Here is an 18,307-nt window from a genome sequence, read left to right as displayed (position 1 = left end):
CCCGTGTCCTCTGCATCGGCAGGCGGACTCTCAACCACTGCGCCACCAGGGAAGCCCTCTCCCCATTTTTATCTGTTGAAATCATCAGGCAAAAAAGCTTTAATTAAATGCCCACATGTTTGAAACTTTGTGGATGAGATGAGTCAATTCTGTAAGTACATGAGCTGATATGCTTTGAAACTTACACAGCTTCCCAAGAATTAAAATGGACAGCTTGAACAGAGGTAGAAAGAGAGGCAAATAGAGGAGTGGGTTAGAAGAAGAAAAAGTTAGCATGTGAAATTTCAAGAGTGGCCGTACCTATATCAATTCCTAGTCAGCTCACTGAGAATCGCCAAGAGAGGATCGATCAGCCATGGGGCTTCCTTCCTGGGTTTCCTTCAGTGTCTTGTGTCGAGCTTGGCTATAATTTAACTATTGCATCACAGCAAGACTAAGGTGTGGGAGAGGAAGAAAATTATTATTGCCATCTTCAGCTCTGCTCACTAAAACTTTGATTTGGAAGAAGCATTAGATAATTGTAGAACCACCTCCCACCCAGTTCAGGAATCCTTTCTGTCACATCTCTGACGTTTCCTTATTCTGTGTCTGCTTGGATTCTTGCAGGGATGGGGAACTCACTACTTTGTTGTTCCACAGGACTGTCTGTTCCAGTTTTGTACAGCTTTATTTTTTATTTTTATTTTTTTTAATAAATTTTATTTATTTATTTATTTATTTATTTGGCTGATTGGGTCTTTGTTGCTACGTACGGGCTTTCTCTAGTTGCAGCGAGCGGAGGCTACTCTTCATTGCAGTGCACGTGCTTCTCATTGTGGTAGCTTCTCTTGTTGCAGAGCATGAGCTCTAGGCACGCAGGCTTCAGTAGTTGTGGCACAAGTGCTCAGTAGTTGTGGCGCATGGGCTTAGTTGCTCCACAGCATGTGGGATCTTCCCGGACCAGGGCTCGAAGCCATGTCGCCTGCATTGGCAGGCAGATTCTTAACCACTGCACCACCAGGGAAGTCCCCTGTACAGCTTTAATTGTAAGAAAGTTCTTTTTCTTACACCGAATTGAAATAGTAAAATAGACCTCACTGGGGCTTCCCTGGTGGCACAGTGGTTGAGAGTCTGCCTGCCAATGCAGGGGACACGGGTTCGTGCCCTGGTCCGGGAAGATCCCACATGCCGCGGAGCGGCTGGGCCCGTGAGCCATGGCCACTGAGCCTGCGCGTCCGGAGCCTGTGCTCCGCAACAAGACAGGCCACAACAGTGAGAGGCCCGTGTACCACAAAAAAAAAAAAAAAAGAAAAAAAGAAAGGAAATAGACCTCACTGTAACTTCTCACTGATCTTACTTCTGCCAGCTGGACAGGTGTAGACCTAATCCCCGTCCCTTATTATAGCTTCTAAAATTAAAAATGGATATTATGTTCCTTTCCAAGCATTCCTTTTCCTAGGCTAAGCACTCTTAGTTTCTTCAGCTTTACGATATGATTTCTAGACCCTTTATCATCCTGGTTGCCTTGAAGTTTCTCAGCATCCCTCCTGGCCATGGGTAGACATACTGTGTGAACATCCAGTGGGACAGTTGTTCTAGAGTGGGCTTGTTAACTTGGGAACTGGGAGTTCAGGGGGGTCTTTCAACTCCCAGAAATTAATTGTAAATTTTTATATGGATAGACGTATGTCTGGAGAGAAGATTCATTGATTTTTCTAGATTCTAAGGAGTCTGTGACACAGTTCTTCCATTACCATGGATTGGGTGAAATTTTTGGCAGGTGTATCACATGGTGGGCCTCTACTGAGCTGTCAGGTATCTGAAACTTCCAGGTCAAGAGTTGCAAACAGATGCCCACAGAGCTAAGAAAGTTACCTAAATTGGCTCTGGCAGGTCAGGACACATCTGTGGCCATCCATTGGGGGAGTGGATGCCCTGTCTAAAGGAGAGAGCCACAGCTCATTCCTCACCCACTGTTGTCGTGTCTAAGCACAGACATGGAGTTTGCCAGATCTATCAGTTTTTCAAGAGAAGCTGGACATTTGGATTTTTATGTGACTCTCCCCAATTTTTAAATGTTGGTTTAGCGTTTTTCACAAATACTTCAAAGGCCAAACAAAACACATCTGTGGGCCAACAGTTTGCAATATCTGCAATATTTTTTTCATTCGAACTGCTTTTAAACTCTCCCCTCTTCTTTTTTTTTAAGGGATTCTTTGAAATTAAGTGCTGGACTTTATGTGTCTCACTCTTGGTTTCATCTTGCCAGTTCTGCCTGATTGTTCCAGCCTGTTGAGACCTTCTGGAATCTTGATGACCTTCCCATTTATCATGAGCGGATTTGCCAGATGGGCCTTCTGTGTCTTCGTTCAAGTTGCATATGAAAAGGTTGACCAGGATGGGTTCAGAGTCACGTGGCATGCTATTAGAGACTTCTCATTCTTCTCTTCTTATCCTCATTTTAGTACAAAGTGCCAGGCCCAGGAGACAAAGGATTGTTTTTCCGGTCTTCGGTATCCGTCCAAGGCTGTGTTTCTTAATTTTTCCATGTTCTTCATTTTCCTCAGCAAAGGAGGCTAATCATACTTGCCTTCTTCTCTTTTACATAGAGATATCGTAAAGATTTATTAACTAAATCAGTAAAGCATGTTGCCTTCCAAGGAGAAAGTGTTCTTTGCTTTTCAACCTCAAAATTAGTATATCATCTGAGTCAGGCCTTAGAGCAAAAATAATTGTGCTCTCCAAGACCCTGAACTAGGTAGACGGACTTCGCAGTATAGCACCGATCTTCATCATGTGGCATTATCACTTTGTAATTGTCAGCTCTCTTGCAAGATGGCTTGAATCTTCCCCTCCATCATTTCAAATATATCCTTTCTCTCATCTTTTCTTTGGGAGGAAAATGAAGCCCATCGGTGGAAGAAAATAAATGGAACTTAGTAGTAAAGGGACCAGGACTTCCCTGGTAGCGCAGTGGTAAAGACCTCGCGCTCCCAGTGCAGGGGGCCCGGGTTCAATCCCTGGTCAGGGAACTAGATCCCACATGGATGCCACCACTAAGAGTTCGCATGTCACAACCAAGGAGGCGGCGAGCCACAACTATGGAGCCCACCTGCTGCAACTAAGGAGCCCGCCTGCCACAACTAAGACCTGGCACAACTAAATAAATTAATTTAATTTAATTTAAAAAAATACTTTAAACTAGTAGAGGGACCATAAATAGTTTGAGGAGGAAAAAAAAAGGCAACTGTCACTTGCTTCCTCCTGCTGAAACATACTAAATCTAAAGCAAGTGAGCTTTTTAAAATGTAGGCTCAAATTTTTCCTTCTGTGACCGAGAATGGTTAGGCATTTTTTGGTTTCTTTTAGATTTTTTTTGAATTACATTTTTCAGACTGCAGACAACACTGAATGAGCTTCAGCAATTGCTAAGGTGTGAGAATGGGCTGGGAGTGCAGCACGCCTTGTGATTCAGTGGGGCAGTGCTGAAGTCAGGGTGTAGTTGAGTCTTTTGTGGGGGCCACAGCGCCCCTGGTTTTGACTGGGACTCTCCGCCATTCCCCAACCAGGACTTCTTCCGTCGGGTGCAGAGGTCAGGGTTGGCTTGCTTTTATTTGATAAGTTGCATCCAAGTGAGTGTTCAGTGTCCCATGCTTCTAGTGCACTGTTGGCTGTAGTTGAGGCAAGGACTCATAGAATGTCCAGTGTCGAGCGCCACAGGGGCTGGGTGCGGCCTTATCACTGTACACCCTCTTTTTTTTACTGCCTATGAGCCTGTATAGTGCTTTTAGGCAGAAGGACACGTCTGCTGCATATTAGAAACTCCTGCCACTTGTCCTCTAAGGTCTCTCATTTTTAGACAATCTGTAGGGAATCCAAACAGCTATCTTCTGTCTCCTCTGTGTACAGGACTGAGCATTGTATTTGGATTCTCTAAGGATTGGGGGAATTGGACACTGTCCCTAATGTGACATTAGATGGCAGCCTGGTCAAATGAAAAAACCTGAGCCTTGGATTTAAAGTTTGGCTCCTGCCACTCTCTCTGTCTGTGTGACCTTGGACAGATTACTTCTCCGAACCTCAGTTTCTTCATCTGGGACATTGAGATGATAATACCTACTTCAGGGCGGTGGGGATTCAAGTTAACTAAAAACACCAAGCACAACATCAGGCTCAGTCCTGTTTAGCAAATGGCAGTAATACTGCGGCTGCTGGTTATGAGGTAACCACTGGAATATCCACGTTCCTAATTCTGTGCATCCGGGCATTTCTCGCGTTCCTGTGGCTTTTCCATCAGCTCCACTCCTTTCCATCCCTACCGCCCTGCTTTGAAGCACCTGTAGGTTTCCTTGCTCTGAAAGCCTCCTTACTGTCCCCTGGTGTGCTGTTCTTTGTGAATGGAAGTCGCAGCACAGCTTACCCGAGGCCCAGAATTGTTGCATCAGAGGTAGTGAAAGGCTCTGTTCTCTTGTTCTGTCCTTAAGACTTACCTCGGACATTTGCCAGGCTGCCCCTCGCTCAGAGTTTTAAGGCTTTAGAGAGGTGGGTTCAGGCAAAGGTGAAGGTTATCAAGGCTTCCAGCCTTTCCTACAGTGCCCGTTAATCTCCTGCACATCTGCACCCCAAAGGGAGGCTCTTTCTGGTCTCCCCCTCTGCCTGCAGGTTTTCTCACGAGCACCGGTGCAGGTCTTGGAAACGAGCCTGAGAGGGGTGCAAACTGCTGACTATGCAGTTCCCAGAGGTTCCACACTGTTGCACTAGCCCCACACTTGGCCCTTAGCAATTTGTTAAAAACCATAGTTGATTCCTTCCTGTCTGCTGGGATGGCATCTGCATCTTACTCTTAGGCTCTGCCACATATGAAACAGTTCTTGGGTGTCCCCATCTGTTGGATTTCAGGAGACCTGGTTGCCTTCAGCTCTCTGATGGGTTCAAGAAATGTTGTGATTTTGCTGTTTATTTTTTTTTCTCATTGTTAATGTTAGAGCAACACTCGAGCTTTCTGCATCTTGGGCAAAAGCACAACTGACCAGTGGATTTTCATGTAACATAGTATCAGAAGTTCAGTAATAAGATTTCAGATTCCACATTGCAACCAATCTTTAAGAATCTAGCACTCTTCCTCAAAAAACTTAAAGCAGAACTATTGTATGATCCAGCAATTCCACTCCTGGGTATATATCCGAAGAAAATGAAAACACTAATTCGAAAAGATACGTGCATCCCAATGTTCATAGCTGCATTATTTACAATAGCCAAGATATGGAAGCAACATACGGTATCCATTGACAGATGAATGGATAAAGAAGATGTGATATATATATATATGGAATGGAATGTTACTCAGCCCTGAAAAAGAATGAAAAGTTGCCGTTTGCAACAACATAGATGGACCTGGAGGATGTTATACTTAGTGAAATAAGTCAGAGAAATACAAATACTGTGTGTTATCACTTATATGTGGAATCTAAAAAATGAATGAATGTAAGAAAACAGAAACAGACTCAACAGAGTGGTTACCAGTGGGGAGAGGGAAAGGGAAGCAGCAAAATAAGGGTAAGGAGTTGAGAGGTACAAACGACTATGTGTAAAATAAGCTACAAGGATATAGTGTACAGCACAGGGAATATAGCCAATATTTTATAATAACTATTAGTGGAATATAATCTATAAAATTTCTGAATCACTATGTTATACACTTGAAACTAATATAAATTTTATGGAGTATAATCTATAAAATTTCTGAATCACTGTTACACATTTAAAACTAATGTAATATTGTAAACCAACTATACTTTGATTAAAACATTTTAAAAAGAATCTACCACTTTCCAAGTTTTGATGTAGTTTCAAAAAGCATTATCAATAAGTACCTGAAAAGGATATTAAAATATTTCTTTCTTTTCTAACTGCAAATCTGTGTGAAGCCAGATTTTCATCATGTTTTTCAACTAAAACAACTTATCACAACAGATTCAATACAGAAGCATATATGAGAGTCCAGGTGGCGTCTATTAAAGCAGACACTAAAGATATTTGCAAAGTCACAGAGACGATGCCACTCTCTCATGAAATTTGTTTGGAGGAAATATAGTTATTTTTCCTAAAAACATGTTATTTGTGTTAGCATGTAATGGGTTTATTATTGTTATTTTTAAATGGATTAATAGATAAATTTTTTTTAACTTCTCAGTTTTAATTTCCAATATGGTATAGCTATAACCCACATAAAATCTCTTTGGGGCCCTCAGTAATTTCCAAAAGTATCAAGGGATCCTGCGGTAAGAACTTTTAGAAATACGCTTTCTGAATAATATTTCAGTGTTCAATAGGTAGGAACGGCAGGCAGTTCGTTCTTGATTTTAGTGACTCTAATTAGTGTATTTGTTCATTCGCTCCTACAGAAAGTCAGTGCTTTCTCCATGCTGGGCTCTGTTCTAGGCACTGGGGATAATGCAATGAACAGAGCCAAGACCCTTCTCCTCTAGAGCTGACACCAAGTATGAAGATCTCTCGTTTCCAAATTCTCTATTAAGGACTTATCCTCATGACCTTGGTTCACTAAGCCTGTTTGCCAGAAAAGAGATGTTGAATTTTATCATATGCCTTTCCATCTTCTTCTGATAGGAGCACATGGTTTTTCCATTTGATGATTAGCTTAGTTTTGTTTTGTTTTTAATATTTAACCCACCTTAAATACCTGCTGGGTCACAGTGTATTGTCCTGGTATGTGTATCTGGGATTTTCATTCCTATTCAAAAACTTCATTCCTTTTTCACAACTGAGTAATACTCCATCGCGTGTGTATACCACATTTTGTTTATCCATTCATGTGTTCATGGACGTGAGCAATGCCATTATGAACACTGGCATACAAATATCTGAGTCCCTGCTTTCAGTTCCTTTCAGTATGTACCTAGGGTGTGGAATGGCTGGATCATATGGTAATTTTTAATCATTTCAATATTTAATCTCCTTCACATTAAATGGAAATGGAGACTTTTTTCCATATTGTTCTGAACTTTAATATATTCTTCCTCTAGACAGGCCTGTTTTGTCTTCATTTAATCCATACAGACGATGTGTTTCAGATTAGTTACAGGCTCAAGTTTTTGTGTTCAGTACCTAATAATAACACTGCTGCCTTCTCCGAAAAAGAAAACTACCATGATGATTTCTTTTAGTTAGCATGTCCAGCATTTGGACTATTTCCTTCCTGACCTTAGAAACACATCAAGTCCCACTTGTGTGCAACATGATTATTGAAAATGGTTTTAGGAAAACAGTATTGCCAAGGAGGAACACTGAAGTGTATCATTCTTCTGAGCCATCTCCATGTACACTGGCACCCTACAGGAGCCAACAAAGAAGGTCAAGCATAACTTTTGCCATCTGCTTGTTCCCATGTTAAGGGCAGTCACAAGTTTAAACTACAGTCTCTACATCTAAAGAGGAGAGTGTAGCTGCTCTGGCTGTTACCCACGTTATTCTTGCTTTTGACTGCTGGTTGTTAGTGATGGAAGGAAAACTCCACCCTTAGTTTGAGTTTGCCCATGAGAAAAATTGCAGTATTGCTGCTGACAAGGTGAAGCTTTCTGGGTTTTAGATCCTTGACAGGGGAAGTCATCCAGGTGTGTTTGAACAATGGATGGGAATTTGCAACTATGTTACTCCATGTAAGAACTTGACCTCCTTTTTTCTCTCCCTTCTCTCAGCCATGGAAATACAGAATTTAGAGCAGCGTGAATTCAGTTCTGTGGTGGTTCTGCCAACATTTCCATTCATAAATCCCTATTTTCAGGAGTCTGTAACATAGCTGTAAAATTTCCTTCCCTCTAATTTGGACTCTAAGGTCTCCTCTGGAAGGAGATTAGTTTTGCCAAACCAGAGATAATGCCTTTTAAGTCTGTTTTGGTTCGGTGTTCTATCGTTGTCTAAATCAAAGCTCTAAAATATACAAGACACTTACGGTCATTCATATAGCATTGGATCACATGCCAGGATTTCTGATTTTTGTTTCCATGGTATATCGTGGAGCCTCTGAGCGGATGCTGTGTTCTCCTCTAGGCATTGTATGTGACACCTAGAATTTGCGTGTTGGGCAACCTACATTAGTGTCACTCTCATAATGGCCCCCTACCAGAAGGGGGATGTTTCTTCCACAGATATACTTAAAGATAGGTAAATCTGATGGTCCAAATACCATCTTCTATAAAACAGAAGAGGTGACTTGAGGGGTCTTTACCCCATCTCTGACCTAGTTACTCACCCTTGTCTTCTTGTCATACTTCTGAACTCTTCTTGTTCTCAGTCACATGAGAACAGTAGGGACAGACAGCCAACCATTATTCATATGATAATATCATTTATGCTAAGCCAAGTGCTATACTTTTTTTTTTTTTTCATCGAATACTTGGAGATTCTGATATTTGGAGATTTTGGCTTCTGGATTAGCATCTTGTGGTCAAGTTCCAATACACTTGTCAGCCCTGTAATTACCCAGAGCTCTAGAATGAAGAAGGTACTGCTGGAAGACTAATGTGTCATTCCTGATGGATTCACTATAAGCAAAGACACATTTTGAGTTGCTTAGGCAGAAGCTACATTTTGATTTGTTTGTCTTAATGTATAGTGCTTATGTTTTATTAACAATATAAATATATTTATCTTGGGGAATGCCCTGGTGGTCCAGCGGTTAGCACTCAGCGCTTTCACTGCCAGGGCCCGTGTTTGATCCCTGGTCAGGGAACTAAGATCCCACGAGCCGTGAGGTACAGCCAAACCACCCCCCGCCCCGAAAAAAAAAAAAAAAAAAACCAAAAAAGCAAATAAACATGTTTATCTTACATTCTGCAAAACATTGTTGCATCGATTCCTTAATCCTCACAAAGATCTGAATTAGGCCACATAGATGTTATTCTCCCAATTTTACAGATGTAGGAACAGGCTCACACAGGTTCTGTGACTTGCCCCAAATTACACTGGGTGAGCTAATCACAGGTCCAGATTTTCTGATCTGGCCTTGCCTGTGTATACCAAATTCTCTTTTTAAACAGGGACAAACTTTAAAAGCAGATTTGGGAGCCACTTTTTTTCCACTGCAGAACCTGAAACGTTAACTGGTTCACAAGGGAATCCAAACAGTGACAGTGACTGTGGCCTCCTTAACAGCTGGGCCCCTCTCAGCATGAAGAAGAAACTGGAAGAGAGGAACTCCAGGAGGGAAGGAGAGAACTGAGCATTCACCGCACACCTGTGGTCCTGAACACATGGGACCCAATCCTGAAGGGAAGTGAAACAGGAAGAGAAAGTCATCCAGATGAAACCCCAAGGCGGGCCATAGCCTAAAGGGCTTTGGCGCAGAAGGTGTCTCTAAAAAGCAGCTGAAGGAACATTCAGAAGTCAACCCCAAATGAAGCCCTGAATGAAAACCCATAAAATATAGCTGAGAGTTACTGAGTGACTACAGTGGGGGATTTGAGTTCCACTTAGCAACTGGGAAGTCCTAGCTATTTGCGGGAGATAGTCCTTTGTTAAACTCAGGCAGATTGTTCCTTTAAATGTGCCCCCATTTTCTACAGTATTGCATTTCTGTACCTTTTATTCAGTAAAGCAACTGAGACTCTTGCTTGAATTTTTCCTTCTCCGACTCCATTTGGAGTTGTTGCTTTAAATGCGCTCATCCTCAGGGGTTACATTTCATCAAAGGAGGCTGTGCACGAGTGCATTCCCCCCCTCCCTGCTATTTCAGGAGGAACAGATTTTAAGTTACGGGTGATAACAGATATAAGCAGAACTTTAAAATCTAAATGTTTAGTCTTGTTTGGGTACTGCTGAATTTGTGTCCCAGCCCTGTATTACAAGTTTAATTTCTGGCTTGTTTTCTAAAAACAATAAAAATGAACTCCTTGGTTCACAGTTTCAGTGGATGTGGTTTGCAGAAATCGTAAATTAAAGTAACAGGTGGAACAGAGCATTTTAACAAATAAGGTGAAAATTACTCCTTTTGCCCTTTACATTCTTTTGGTTCACAAACTTGGAAAGAAATCTGTGCTTTAAATAAAGCCCCTTTATACTCAAGGTTTCTGAATGGGCTAAGGAGGAATTAATGTTAGCACCAATGCTTTGCCTCTGACGGGTGCCCATCTGGCATTTGACCGGGGCTGCCAGGCCTGGAAGGTACCTAGTGTGTCCAAAGACACAGAGAAGCGTGATGCTCTGCACATGCAGCCGTCCATGGCGGTGAGATCCCTGGAGCCTCTGCTCCTGTTTAGCACCGTGGTGGGGAATGGGCTGCATTGTTTTTATTGCTGAGAGTTCTTAAAGCACCTCTGCTCTAGCCGGGGATGCCTTGTTTCCATAGCAACAGCCCTCAGTGGTACCAGGCTAGCCAGTAGTGTCAAAAGAAGGGACATTCCATAAATAGAGGCTACTTACCCATACGTGTCTGCCTTTAGTGGATGTCACAGGGCACTTTGTTTAGGGCTCATCAGATGTGGTCGCTCGCCCTCAGCAACATTTTTGCGGAGTCCTCTGCTTTCCAAATGATCCTGGCATTCATACTTCTTTCTATCGTTCTCATTTTCTAGTTATTTCTGTTTCTTACGTATCCCTCACAAGCTCTTTAAAGATGTGTCCCCATCTACGATCTTTTTCTCTCCGTATCTAGCTTAGTACACATAGTAGGCACTCACTTTTTGTTGATGGGGCAAACAAAAGATTGAAACTTTTTTTTCCCCCTGGAGAATGGCTCATTTGCAACATGGTTCAAGGAGACCACCCTCCGATCCATGAGCCACTCTTGTGTATGTGCCTGCAGATGTTGAACTTAACCAGCCTATTTGCAAAGCTCTAAAATACAGGTCGACAACCTTTGGTTCTTAGAGGGACAGTCTCATCTGAAATGTCACACTCTATCTGGGAGATCTGGGAATAATATTAATAATTACCATTTAGTAAACCTCTTCTATGAGCTGCATCCTCCGTCAGGATTCTCTCGACTGCAGAAGACAAAATCCCAGCTCAAACTGGCTTAGGCAAAAGGGGGATTATTTGGAAGCCTCTTGTGTCTTGTTTTGAACAGTCAGTCTGTGAAAGAGTAGTTTCGCTGCTGGGCTTTTCAAACAGCGGAATACAGCTCTGGATCTTTCTGTCTGTGTCTCTCTCCGGGAGTCGGCTTCATTGTCTCTACCTGGAGACCAGCTACTCTCTAACCTAATTTCACATCGTGGGGATGCCACCACCAGAGAGAGAGAAACTTTGTTTCCCAATTCGTTCTGGAAAATCACAGAAAAGCTCCAAGTGGCCCAGCTTAGGCCTGGTCTGCCTCTGGGACAGCGACTCAGAACACAGTGAGAGCAAGACTCCCAGGAGGAAGGCAGTACTGAGTAAACAGTACCCAAGGTGTTTACTGCTAAGCCCTGTTTTCCTAACAACAAGTCTCTGGGTTGGGACTATTGTCCCTGTTCTAGAAATGATGAGTCTGCGCCTCCTAGAGGTTAACTGGCTTACCAGAGATCACACAGTAAGTGGCAAGGCCGGCATTCGAATCCCAGTCTGCTGGTTCAAAAACCCCTGCTTTTTACTAAAACAGTGCATTGTTTTTCCAAATAATAGGAAGGGAACCGGCAGACAGATGTAAAGTTGGACCACAGAAATGATAGCAGAATAAGTGGGAAAATACCATTTTCTTCCCAGTAACCTTGAATATTAGCACCTTATTTTTTTTCAAAGAACAGAATGCCATATTAGTTCTTCTGAAAATGAGCAGCCTCTTCCTCCTTCCAGCAGCAAATGGGATCTCAGTTTTAAATCTCTTAAAGGCTGCCCGTGGACTCACAGGATAAAGGCAATATAATTCTCTTATAGAGCAAACTGCAAAATTAGATGCATCTAAGAGCCAGAGGGGATGTTAATTTCTCAAGGCATTTCCATTGGCTCGGATCCGCTCTATCTACACAGGTGGCTGACACAGTGCTGGGGAGAAAAAAGAGATGAAAGAAGAAAGCATTGGGGTCTGTGCCAGGTTCCATGCTGCTTATCTTCTGCGCACGTGACCTAGTGTGGCTTTGGTAGCTCTGCTTCAGGAGGCAAGGAAAATTAAGAATAATGGTTACAGTTAATGATGCACAAAAATACAGAGATAGCATAATTGTTTCTGCTGAGTCTTCTGGGTCAGCTCGGTGGGTCGCCTTGCATCCCATGACTGCAGGATTTGAGTTAGTAAAGAGGACGACCACTGCCTCCTAATAGCACCCTCCCATGCAGGCTGCAGCCACGCTCCAGTGCTCGATTCAGAAACTCCAGTTAAGGGTGGGTTGAAAGCAGACATTTTTGGGTGATTAGTTCTGTTTTTAATCCACATACAGCCTGGAATGGAAAAGTAACCACATTTTATTTTAAAGAGTGTCTAGGGACAGTGCCAGAATCTTTCTTTCAGCACATTTTCTGATTAGCTAGGTATAAAAGTATTTTAGTGTTACTTCAAAATAAAATCTTAACCTTTTGTAGGTCTTATGATTTTTCCAATTACAAAACACTCCTCTTCCTGTGTGATTGATTATTAGACCTTAGATATCAAATATTAGGGTGTGTGTTGAGAATGGACTTGCTGACGGAATGAATGCTTCAGAAGGACCTTTTTGATTCTGGAAAGTGAATTATATTAAATTTCCTCGACTTCAGTGCATTGTTATAACAAGTGAAAGTATTCCAGCCTGAAAAAGAAAATCTGGCAGACAGTCTGTCTTTCTTTAAGACTGTGAAATGTAAGATTGTGTGAGTCTTACTTGTTTGCTGAAAGAAAAAAGTGGTACCTTGAGCAGAGACAGCTCTGGTAGGATGCCAGATGGAGAGTAAGAGAAAAACAGGGATAGAAACCCTTTCTCTGAGAAAGGATCGTGGAAACTTCCTCAGCCCTGAGATCTAAGTATAGAACTGGCCCTTTTTGCCTTTCTCAGCTAAATGTCATGTGTCTTAGAGTGTTTGGCCAGAAGATGATGGCTACAGTCCCATCAGCACATCCTTATACCATGACATGACCAGCAAGATCACAGAATTTCACGCAAGCTGTGCCCCAAAAGGTGAGCAGTTGCCAGCAAGGGCCTCTGTAGTGCTTTTCCGTGCCATGAGGCAACACCTTTTAGAAGGTTCCGGGAGGTTAGAATTTACTCACCCCTGGCAGCATCAGGAGCATTAGATTCCACATTAGCCAAATAGATAACAGTTGCAGAAAGTGTGATGCTGTGTTTTTGAACCACGGCTTACAGTTGTGCCTGGAGTTAGGGAAAGTCATGGGTGTCATCCTACCTCATCCAGAACAGTAGCCTCAACACTGCTACTCTTCTGAGAAGTGCCCCACGATGTTTTTTTGTTGTTTTTTGTTTTTGCAGTACGCGGGCCTCTCACTGTTGCGGCCTCTCCCGTTGCGGAGCACAGGCTCCGGATGCGCAGGCTCAGCGGCCATGGCTCACGGGCCCAGCTGCTCTGCGGCATGTGGGATCCTCCCGGACCGGGGCACGAACCCGTGTCCCCTGCGTCGGCAGGCGGACTCTCAACCACTGCGCCACCAGGGAAGCCCCCCCCCCACGATGTTTTTAATCTGTTGGCAAATATTTGTCGAGTTCCAGCTGTGCTCCAGCTTTGGCTAGATGCTGTAGTTGAGATGATCATACGATTTATCATCAGTCACTTTTGGAGTGAGAAGGAGCTAGTGGTGATTATACTGAGACAGTAATTATCAGCTGGGCCTGTCGTTCTGGCCACCAGAATGGGCAATTGCCTGAACCATAGGGGATCTAAGAGTGCCATTCATATCCTTGGGCCACACTCTAAAGGATACTTACAGCCCCGTTAGAGAGCTGGTACTTAAACAGTAAACAATTCAAGAACATTATTTAAAAAGTCCTTCTCTTCCGCAATTGTCCCGCTACCCACCCCCTACCCCTCAATCAATTTCTCCTCTTCTTGTTTACTCTCGTCTTCTCACAATAAAAGCTTCTTGAAAAAATAGTCTATACCAGGAGTCAGCAAGCATTTTCTATTAAGGACCAGGTAGTAAGTATTTTAGGTTTTATATACCATCTGGTCTCTGGCAACTACCCATCCCTGCTGTCGTGTGAAGCAAGTGGCCACAGACAATTCCTAAACGAACGGGATTGGTGTGATCCAAGCTGTCATTGTTTACAGAAACAGGTGGCACACTGCGCTTGGCCCGGAGGCCATCATTTGCTGGCCCCTGCTCTCACACGCACTGTCTCCAACTGGAATCACTCTTGTCAAGGTCATCAGTGACTTCCCTGGTGTCCAGTTTGGTGGTCATCCTCTGTCCTAATCTTACGTGAATTTTCAACAATGTAAGACATAATCACTCTTCCTCTTCCTTCCAACACTTTTGTTTGGCTTCTGTGACACCATAGTCCCTGACTTTCTCTCCTGTCACTGGTGGTTTTTCTCTTGCATCTTTGCTCCCTCCTTTTTTTCTCCTAGACTGCTGAACATTGGAGTGTCCAAGGGCTCAGCCCTGGGCCATCTTCTCTTCTCTTCTTTTCTCTTCTGTCTGTACCCTCTTCCTAGGTGATTTTTAGTCCTACAGACTTAAGTGTCATCTATAAGCTGATGACTTCTGAATTTCAATTTCTCTCTTCCAAGCTCCAGACTCATATGTCCATCTTGATATCTCCACTTGATATATATGTATGTATCCCTAGGTGCAAACCTGCATTTGCTAAGGCTGGTCAAAAGCCCTGGAAATAGACCGAATATCTGTGTAGCTTTCAACACCTGTTATGTCATTGAGTCTTCCCAACAACACCTGAAGTAGGTGGCATCGTCACCACTTTGCAGATGAGGAAACTGATCCCTAGAGAGGTTGTCCTGCTGGTATGTGACAGCAGAGTCAGGCCTCAAACTCCTGCCTTCAGGCTGGAAAGTGGAGGGATTTCTCACTGCACCACAACTGTTTTGGGGGTGCTGAATCTGGGAGTGAGGGAGGCAGGATGGTAGGAAGTGGAGAGGAAGCAGCTGCTGAGTGAGGCACCCTCTTGGGAGGGAATGGGTTTGAGAGGGGCTGCTCAGTGAGACCCAGTTCCATTCCATCGCCCCTTTTGATTGGTTACTACTCTTCAGGTAAAACTTCCCAAGTTACGGATTTTGGTCTCTGATAGTAATGCCAACTGTTGTTCTAAGACCAAACCTTCTGATGATTAAAATACCTCTGTCCGGGCAGCAGAAATGACAAGTATAAAAGCTTTGCTCCCCAGCCTTGGTAGATATAAGTGAAGCGATCCAGCAGAGCAAACACCCACTCCCTGCCTGTCCCAGGAGGTGGTGTGAGCCGCTGTTGTATTCGACTAGCGTCACCTCAGACTTGGCAACAAACGGGTAAAGGAAGCCATAACATAGACACACGCAGAAGCTCGGTATCCTTGTCCCCAGGCCTGAAACCCCTGCAGATGCCAGAAATGAAGAAGGTCAGAAGAGAGCTCTGTCTGGGACTGAGCCACGCACAGGGTGAGGAGCTGCAGGGGAAGGAAGGAGTCCCAGCATCCGGAGAAGTGGGCCTCCCGGAAACCTGGGAAAGACGGGGAGATACAATCCCTCCTTCCAACAGGGAAGGAACTTCCTGCAGCAGAAGCAGACTTAAGTTTGCTTTCTGAGCATGTTTTTCAGCCATAAAGAAAACGTGTTAGTTCATAATCTAGAGGTAACTCTTCTGCTGGGTTCTACTGAAGGCGGAGGTTCAAATACCTCTGTCAGGGCTTTTGACTTTCTCCCCACGTCGCAGCTTTGCTGTCCTCTTTCCTCTGTCAGGGTGTCCTCAGGGAGGCTGGCTGTTTCCCCCCTGCAGGCACAGATGGCCACACACAGCTCTAGGGTGATGCTGGCCTTGTCATTACATTTACAAAGGGCTCGGGAAGCCATGTGAGGACAGGCCACTCTTTTTTTAAAATTTTTTTAATTTATTATTTATTATTTTTTTGATGTGGACCATTTTTAAAGTCTTAACTGAATTTGTTGCACTATTGCTTCTGTTTTATGTTTTCGGTTTTTTGGCCACGAGGCATGTGGGATCTTAGTGCCCTGACCAGGGATCGAACCCACATCCCCTGCATTGGAAGGTGAAGTCTTAACCACTGGACCGTCAGGAAAGTCCCCAGGCCACTCTTAAATCCAAAATAAAGTGCGTTCAATGAAATGAAGTGGGAGTTCTTCTTTTGGCCGCTGCCTCTTTCACCGGTACGTGTGTTCTTCACGTGTGCGGCTGAGCGCCCTCTCCCCTCCCCTAATACTGCGTCCCAGACTCACGCAATTACCACTGTGGGTTGTAATGCTTTTAATGGGTGGCATCCATCTTTGTTGGTTTTTATTTCAGTGGAAACATTTAGCTCACCGTTAGGTGTAAGTATTCCTTTCTAACTTCATTTCATTGGTTTCCAAGTGGGGTACTTACAGATGTCTTTAAGGTTTGCCCACAGTTTTGGAGTCCCCATGCACAGCTGTGATTGTTGTTGTTTTTTTTTTTTGATGGCACTATCTTCTGGAACTCTCAAAACCGAAAGCTTCCCCTACCCCCAACTTTGAGCCACCTATGTCTCTCTTCAGGGTTTTGAAGGTTACTGCATACGTGCGCGTGCGCGCGCGCGCACACACACACACACACACACACACACACACACACACACAGATGTGCATGTCTTATTTATTTGTCATCAGTATGTGTAGTAATCACTGATAGAGAGGGAAATAGTTTAGTTTTTAAATTAAAACTTTATGATGCAACTTGGCAAGAACTCTGAGTGTTTATTTGCCTGTGTCCAAATGGTGGACTCCCTCTGCCTCTGCTGCTTAGGTCTCAGGTCTGGTAAAATTGTCAATGCAAGTGCAACGAAACGTGAGAGCTTTAGGCATTTTCTTCTGAGGCTGCACTTGATCACGGTGTAGGGACGGGTGCTGCCTTGTTTTTCATTTATTGTCTTATTCTAGGCACTTGAAGAGGCCCAGAAAGCGATTCAGCAACTCTTTGGAAAAATCAAAGATATCAAGGACAAAGCAGAAAAATCAGAGCAAATGGTGAGTTTCGGTTTCTTCCTGACATTTTTGCGCCAGAAGAGGAAGTTGGCTTCTCGTCCAGTCATACTAGTTAATAGACTGTTCTCCCTCTTCCTGCCAACCACAGCACCCACGTCTCCAATGCTGGCCCTGGGACGACATCCATTCAGGAGGTGCTGCTAGACATGTAGTGACTCACTATCTCTGCTGCCCTGTATTTGCAGCCCTGTTTTTAAACAGGGAAAGCTCTCTTCTTCTCCTTTACCCAAAATAGTTTCCTCGTCATTTTGGATTCCTTTCTCTAGCATTTGTTTATATCACGTGTTTCTCAGTTCAGATGTATGACATGTAACTTGGCATTGCTTGAAAACTGGACCTGGATCTGGGAGGTGGGCCGCATCCTGCCTGTGATACGTGCTGAGGGGCTTGATTAAGCTCTCCCTCTACGCAGTGCTGCCCTCGGGTGATGTGCTCAGAGGCCTCCACCGACCGAGAGGCCCGCCAGTTTCTTCCACTCTTAATAAGAATAATAACTACCTCAAAGGGATGTTGTAAGAATTAAACGTATGAAGAGCACAGAGCATAGTACTGGGCTGGGGTTAGTTGCTTAATGAATGAAAGCTATTATTAATGTCATTTTTTCCCCCTACTCATTTTGGTTATAAAAACTCCTAGACCCTCCCAGACTTCTCTGCCTACATCTTATTATAATCTACTCAAGAACGGATCTGAGGTCCCACTCCCATGGACCCTTCAGTTCTCTTCAGTGGCCATTTGGCAAGACTGGACAGGCTGTGGAAGGCGGCGGGGGCGGGCCTGGCTTCAGCGGAGGGCATGGGGCGGTGGGGTGGGAGAGGGGACAGTTGGATACCATTAGTGAGCAGCATGGCCTCTGACGTCAGACCGCCTGCCTTCAGATCCACCCTCTCTCCTTCCTTCCTGGGGGCCTTAAGCAAGTTACTTACCCCCTCTGTACCTCAGTTGCCTCTCTGTGAAGTGGCGGTAATATTTGTGTGTACACCACAGAATTGTGGAGATTCGTGAGCACTTAGGATTCTGATCTGCTAGTCTGGACCACGCTCCCTTTCGAGGCCGAGGGGGGATGCAGTAACAGTCTGAGTAGACCGCTCCTAATGCCATTAGATGTTTTATTTTAAAGCAGTCTGGGACTTCCCTGGCGGTCCAGTGGTTAGGACTCTGCGCTTCCAATGCAGGGGGCATGGGTTTGATCCCTGGTCGGGGAACTAAGATCCCATAAGCCATGTGGCGTGGCCAAAAA

General features: G+C 44.0%; 1 protein-coding gene across 2 annotated transcripts in view; it reads left to right on the top strand.

Annotated features, from left to right (window-relative positions):
- VPS53 (VPS53 subunit of GARP complex) overlaps positions 1 to 18,307 on the top strand; it is a 125,738-nt gene that overhangs the window by 15,812 nt on the left and 91,619 nt on the right. Inside the window, exon 5 of one of the 2 annotated variants that reach the window (XM_007454234.1) lies at positions 16,963 to 17,049. The exons of the other annotated variant lie outside the window; for it this stretch is intronic. Within the exon in view, the coding sequence (XP_007454296.1) occupies positions 16,963 to 17,049 (87 nt within the window). The remainder of the gene's footprint in view (positions 1 to 16,962; positions 17,050 to 18,307) is intronic. 2 annotated transcript variants of the gene reach the window in all.

The sequence above is a fragment of the Lipotes vexillifer genome, unplaced genomic scaffold (genome assembly GCF_000442215.2).
Source record: "Lipotes vexillifer unplaced genomic scaffold, Lipotes_vexillifer_v1.1 scaffold680, whole genome shotgun sequence".
NCBI classification, from domain to species: domain Eukaryota; kingdom Metazoa; phylum Chordata; class Mammalia; order Artiodactyla; family Lipotidae; genus Lipotes; species Lipotes vexillifer.
The sequence above is the reverse complement of the archived record's forward strand: the minus strand, read 5'-3'. Positions and strand labels throughout refer to the sequence as shown.